Source organism: Gossypium hirsutum, chromosome D09 (assembly GCF_007990345.1).
Source record: "Gossypium hirsutum isolate 1008001.06 chromosome D09, Gossypium_hirsutum_v2.1, whole genome shotgun sequence".
Lineage (NCBI taxonomy): Eukaryota > Viridiplantae > Streptophyta > Magnoliopsida > Malvales > Malvaceae > Gossypium > Gossypium hirsutum.
Genome location: NC_053445.1, coordinates 13025519 through 13031884, shown reverse-complemented (window position 1 = coordinate 13031884; position 6366 = coordinate 13025519). Strand labels below are relative to the sequence as shown.

The following is a 6366-nucleotide window of genomic DNA, read 5'->3' as shown; positions in this document are numbered from 1 at the left end:
TTTTGTTTTGTTTTTAAGGATAAAAATATTAATTAAATTAAAATTTCTATTAAAATTTTAACTTTAAAGCTAAATATATATTTCCATGTAACAGGAATATAAATTCGTACCGATTTCAAATATTTCCTATAAAAACCTGTCATGACAGTGATATATATTGCATGCTTGATAATATATCAACCATCACAACTGCATATATTTCAAGACAATTCACAATTCTTAAACACCCATTCTCACAGAAAAATTTGCTAAGTATGACAGGCTTCAGATTGTTGAGAAAAATCAATACAAAGATTTATAACCTCAAGCTATCAAACAATTCCATTCATCTAAAGACATCCTTCTTAGAAAATTTATGAGCACGATGTCATACTCATTTATCAGCTATTAAAAAATTTATCGGCATGTATGACCTTGCAATTCAATTAATCACCACATTTCGTCCAGCAAGCACTTTATTGGCTTTCTATAAAATTTAAGATTCTTAGACTATCCCCAGAAATTATCAGTCTAGATATTCAACACCACATTTAAAAGGGAAAAACAAAGGTAATCCGTTTTTAATGACTTTTCCATAATTAGTGACTACAAAATATGCTACTCAAAACAATAACATTTGAACATGCTAATCAAAATTCTGGACCGCTAGACACAACATAAAAAACCTCTTGATAACTTAAGCCACGAGTTGCATGCATAAGATTTTGGTGGACAAAAATACCAAGCCGAGGAACAGCAGAACCAATTTCACTCTTCCATGGGCTGATTCTCTTCTGTCTGTGCTTGGGACACATTGACTTTGATTTTTGGAAGACAAAGAGATGAATCTTGTGCAAGTGCATGCGGAGCTTTGACCAAGTGAATGCCCTGCTCCAATTGCTTCCTTGCTTCTTTCTGCCTCTGGACTTTGCCTGTCTTAAGCCTGGAAAAAGATTTTAAAATGGAAGGGTTATTATTTACTAAAGTGCATGTTATAATATCTTTCAATGGGAACTGAAAGCACCACAAACCAACCTGTTTTTGATGTGGTCAGATGCCCTGTCTGATCTGATTTTATCAATCTTTTTAATGGCCTTCAGAGTATTCTCTGCAAGGTTTCTATCATATCTCTCCGGCCTATTACGTTTTCTCTCAAACTCAAATGTTGAATCCTGGTGCAAAAAGAAAAGAAATAGAAATCATGCAGTGTTTTGGTATAAGCATTGTAATAATGCAATAAAAAGTCCAAAATCAATGCCTTAGGTCTATCACATGTGTCATGTCCTTTCCATGCAAACGCCTATAGGCCTTGGTCCATTTTACTTTACGGGGATTCCTCTTCATCTTGAAGTTCTTGTGGCATTTCGATCTACAGAAACGGAAAATCTGCAAATGTTTGGGCCATCAGAAATTAAAATCAATGCAAACAGCACGAATGACATGTAGGGAACATAGTACTATAAATTATTTTAATTGATGCCCTCAATCTGGCATAAATGTTGCTGAAAACTGCATGTATCTGAACACTGCCAAGCATAAACACATACCAAGTATCAAATTTTAGGCCACTACATAGAGAAATGCAACAAAAAAGAAAAATACTGCAACGAGAGTAACTAAAAAATGGATGAGAAAGACAGAAAGGCGACTTCTGGACAAACCAAAGGCCAACTCCATAGAATCAAACCAAATGTGTACCATGATAAGCCAATATGGATAATAACTAAATAGAAACAAACAAAAGCGAAGAACCTTTAAGAGCAGTAAAGTAATATAACCTTTGAATACATGTAAAAGTAAGAAAGAAACTCCTACCTTGGCATCGTTGCGAACAAATTGAATACCATGCCCCGGATATACAGTGGAGGAACAAAACCAGCACTTCTCTAATCTCATTCTTCTTAAATTAACTAAAAAAACACAATTTCCTAAATAGAAAATAACATTGACAATATCAGAAATCATTTCATAAAGAGACTAATTAGAAAAATTTAAGGGGGTATCACAATCTTAAATTGCATAAGTTGACGTTAGCATGAAAAGAGAATCATGTATAACCTGAAGCATATGATACTTTCGTACATTCAATTCATCAGGTTTTCAAGTTTATTCGTCAGAAATTATCAAGCATAGACGAGACATAAAAACCCTAATAAAGAAATTCCACCTAATTATTTTACCCAAGTGAAATATTATAGACAGTGAAGTATTAAACCATTCCAGGTACCATAAAATAGAAATAGGAGTCATTTCTTACCGCAAACCAGCTACAATAGCCAACACACAATCCCTTCTACCTCCTATATAAACAAATAATCATTAATCCTATTCACTGCATCCCAATCTGACAAGCTTAGAGTAGTCAATAAACCAATTATTCATTAATGTATAATAACAAAAGAATCGAACATTTGGTCTCTATAATGCAAATTAAATGACAGCTTTAGATGAAATTAAAATAGGAGATACACTGTAGAACATACAAAGATAAGGAAAAGAGTAGCAAATTATTTCTTACATGCATTGTAAACATGTTTGCGCCGTAAAGGTGGAGCACCTACTCACCATGTACTGACCAAACTTCTCTTTGATTGCAGGCAAATTAGCACCACCACCATTACCTAGCTCAATCTACTAGTTAACAATTATAAAATTTTTTTCTACTAGTTAACAATTATAAATTTATAATTTTTTTCTCATCAAAAATCTTTTACCAAATTTTCTTATATTTTCTCATCAACCAAACACCCAAAATACAGAAATATTATTAACTCATGTTAACAATAAATGCGTTAACGATTAGAAATAGTATTCTTCATTTGGAAGCCAATGAAGCTACAGAAGGATGAATCATTAATTTGTAACGAAAACTGCATGGAACAGTGGCTAGGACAAAAAGGAATACAGATTTGAACTTAAAAACTGCATAAACTATATCAATGTAGGCATAAGTAGAAGGATGTTCTGGTTTTGCTTGTTTAGACTAGTTGAAATTTGAAATTCTTTATCTTTTCCCTCGGTATAAAGATGATATACTTTTACATGTATTTCTTACATGAACGGCACTAGTGGTATTTGAAAATTTGAATAGAAGCAACAATTCTTCAACAGTTATAGAAAATGGCATCAGCATATATAAATTGTCTAACTAGGTAATGTCATCATTATTAAAAAGAAAAAAAATGACTATCAAATCTGTAGATATCTACCTGCTTGCAAGGTCAATACCAATAAGGTCCTTTACAGTATCTATATTTTCACTATAGAAAGAAAAAAAAAAGACAGCGAGAGATTAGAATTTTTTCTAAAAGAGATGTTTGCTGCTAAATTAGAAATATATATGCTAGAGAAGCATTGCAGTGGCAAAAGAACTATGCAAGGTAACACTGCTCCAAATAAGAGATCCCTAATTTTGAAGAAAAAGTTTGATAAACCAAAAGCAACAGCTTCAAACTGTTTCAGTTGTTTCAGTTGTTAAAGGCACCATGGACTTGCTTAAATTTTGCCAGTAAGTACAACTCAGTATATCTAAATGACAAATAACAAGAAACCTACCTAGAACCAGCTGATCGAAGAGACTGAGAAAGGGTGTATAAAAGTTGTGTCCAACACTCTTCAGCATCCTGTAAAAGACCCCAAATTACATATCAGAATATAAACAAATCTGGGAAGAACAATTACAAAAGAAAATGATAAAAGTTTGGGAAGAACAAAATAAGAATTGAATTTCATCATTTTTATTAAATAACGATAGATATGTACCAAAAGAAAACCAACAGTTCCATATTTACCATACAACCCGCTACGATGTCTGGTAAAAAAATATATGAATTAATCATAAATAATTCAATCTCACGGGCAACCATTAAACCTTACCACTAAGCCACCCTGATTAAACTTGTTTTCCATCCAAAGATCTCAGTGCAATGAATCAAATAATAATAATAATAATAATAATAAATGAATCCCTCAAGTTTTGTTCTCAGTGGAAATAATAATAAATAGAAGCAAAATTAGCCGATAAACACATGAAACACATTAAAAAAGTGAAGGTAAAACAATTGATAAACCGAACTTTGTGAGATAAACATGTAAAAAGCAGATAAAAGAAAATTTGTGAGATAAACATATAAAAAACAGATAAAGTTTGTAACCCAAATTAAACAATTAAATATACCTGATTTCCTCTGTCTTTTTTTTTCTAAATAAATAGAATGGTAAACCATGGTTGAATTCTTTTTCATTGAAATGGAAGGGAAGGAATTGAGCAAGTAGTATTGGAAACAACTGAAAGAGACACATTTTCTAAGCTGTCATTCAAAATTTCAGTCATGGCTGCTGTTATTGCCTCGGCTTGCTTCGAAGGCAGACCTTCCGCCTCTAATCTCCTAACCTATAAGTATAAGCACCATGTCTTTAGATATTTTCAAGATTCCAAAAATCAAACAAAAGTACAGTTTCTAAAACAAAAGAAGGAATCATTGTAATTTACCAAAGCTAAAGTGTCGATGAGAAACAATCGCTTTCCATTAGATTTAACGAGCTGAGAACAGTGCATCCGGTGTGAAAATAGAGTGGGAGAAGCTAACAATCGAATCGCAGAGGGAGGAATCGCAGCGCGTCGTTCTGCTCCTCTAAATTTTTTCGATTGGGATTTTGTGAACAAATCAGCGCGAATTTGGGATTTTTTAGTTTTTGGGTTTTAGGGGGAAATTTGGGGAAAAAAGCAGCGCCAATTTTTTTTAAGCAAAATAAATTTTGTGGCGTTTTAAAAAAAAACGCCGATATTGCTTATATATCAAATGGTTTAGAATAAATATTAGTATTTGTGGCGCTTTTTCAAAAACGCCACTAAAAATAGAGCATTTGTGGCGCTTTTTCAAAAACGCCGTTAAAGCCTCAAAAACTTAATAAAACGACGTCGTTGGGCCTAGTTTTTTTGCGGCGCTTTTCTAAAAACGCCACTAATGCTCATTTTTAGTGGCGTTTTCTGAAAAGCGCTGCTAATGCTTATTTTTAGTGATTTTATTTATTTATTTGTTAAAATTTTTTATTTTATTTGTTAAAAATTATTAGTTAAGTGATTTTATTTATTTATTATTTTTTTAAATCTAATATTTAAATATATCAAATGGTTTAGATTAAAAATTTTTAAATATAAAAGCATTAATTGATTGTATAAAATTTCATCATTTAACAAATCTCAAATAAACCTTAAATCCTAAACCATTTAATATATATAAAGTTTATCGATTATCTCTTAAATAATTTAAACTATAATCATAATTTTAATATATTAAAATTAATATTATCTCTTTCACAATTATATAAGAAATTATTTAATATATAAATTAAAAAATACTAATTAATCTAAACCCTAAACCCCTAAACCATAAATCATAAAATATAACTCTAAAACCCTAAACCGCTAACCCCTAAACTTTAAATCCCAACCCTTAAACAATAAACCATAAACCGTGATTCTTAAACCCATAAACCTTAAAATAATAACTCTTAAACTTTAAACCCTACACCATATACCCTAAACTATAATCATAATTAATTCAATATTTTAAAATTAATACTATCTCTTTTACGATTATATAAATTAAAAAACAATCAATCATGTACCAAGAACACTATAATCATTATTTTAATATATTAAATTATTTAATATATAAATTATTTATAAAGAATTTAAACTATAATCATAATTTTAATATATCAATTTAATATTATCTCTTTTACAATTATATAAGAAATTATTTAATATATAAATTTAAAAAACTAATTAATCTAAACCCTAAATCCTAAACCCCTAACTCTTAACCCTCAACCCTTAAACCTTAAACCCCAACCCTTAATCTATAACCTTAAACCATAAATCGCAACCCTTAAACCCTAAATCTTAAACCATAAACTGTAAACCATAACCCCTAAACTCATAATCCATAAACCTTAAAATAGTAACTCCTAAACCTTAAACTCTAAATCATATACCCTAAACCAAAAACCTTAAACTATAGAGATAATTAATTCAATTTTTTAAAATTGATACTATATCTTACGATTATATAAGAAATTATTTAATATGTAAATAAAAAACACTCAGTAATGTACCCAAAAAACTTTAAAATTATTTTAAAATATAGTATTTTAAATTTTCCATTTTTAACAAATATTTTTCTATTTTTTTATTTCAAATTATTTCTAAGTGTCATTATTTCAAATTTATCCATTTTTAACAAATATTCAATTAAAAATAAATAGAATTTTAATTAATATAAATAAACAAATTAAATAGTAATTAGACAAATAAAATGTTTTTGCGGCGCTTTTCCAAAAACGCCGCTAAAGACCAGAGCATTAGCGGCGCTTTTCCAAAAA

The 6366-nt window shown here is 30.0% G+C and overlaps 1 protein-coding gene across 1 annotated transcript; it reads right to left on the bottom strand.

The window, feature by feature from the left end:
• Positions 1 to 425: 425 nt before the first annotated feature.
• Positions 426 to 1911, bottom strand: LOC107892148 (probable ribosome biogenesis protein RLP24). Its single transcript, XM_016817142.2, has 4 exons — positions 1795 to 1911; positions 1252 to 1365; positions 1015 to 1151; positions 426 to 922 (listed from the first exon to the last, which is right to left on the bottom strand). The coding sequence occupies exons 1-4, from the start codon at positions 1873 to 1875 to the stop codon at positions 748 to 750; spliced, it is 507 nt and encodes a 168-aa protein (XP_016672631.2). The 5' UTR covers positions 1876 to 1911; the 3' UTR covers positions 426 to 747.
• Between the last annotated feature and the right edge of the window lie 4455 nt (positions 1912 to 6366).

Excerpts from the sequence above, each read along its gene's own strand:
- LOC107892148 (XM_016817142.2), bottom strand. The coding sequence starts at position 1,875 with ATGAGATTAGAGAAGTGCTGGTTTTGTTCCTCCACTGTATATCCGGGG. Across the intron at positions 1,366-1,794 it reads TTGTTCGCAACGATGCCAAG|ATTTTCCGTTTCTGTAGATC; the intron begins GTAGGAGTTTCT and ends AAACATTTGCAG. Across the intron at positions 1,152-1,251 it reads ATGGAAAGGACATGACACAT|GATTCAACATTTGAGTTTGA; the intron begins GTGATAGACCTA and ends TTTTTGCACCAG.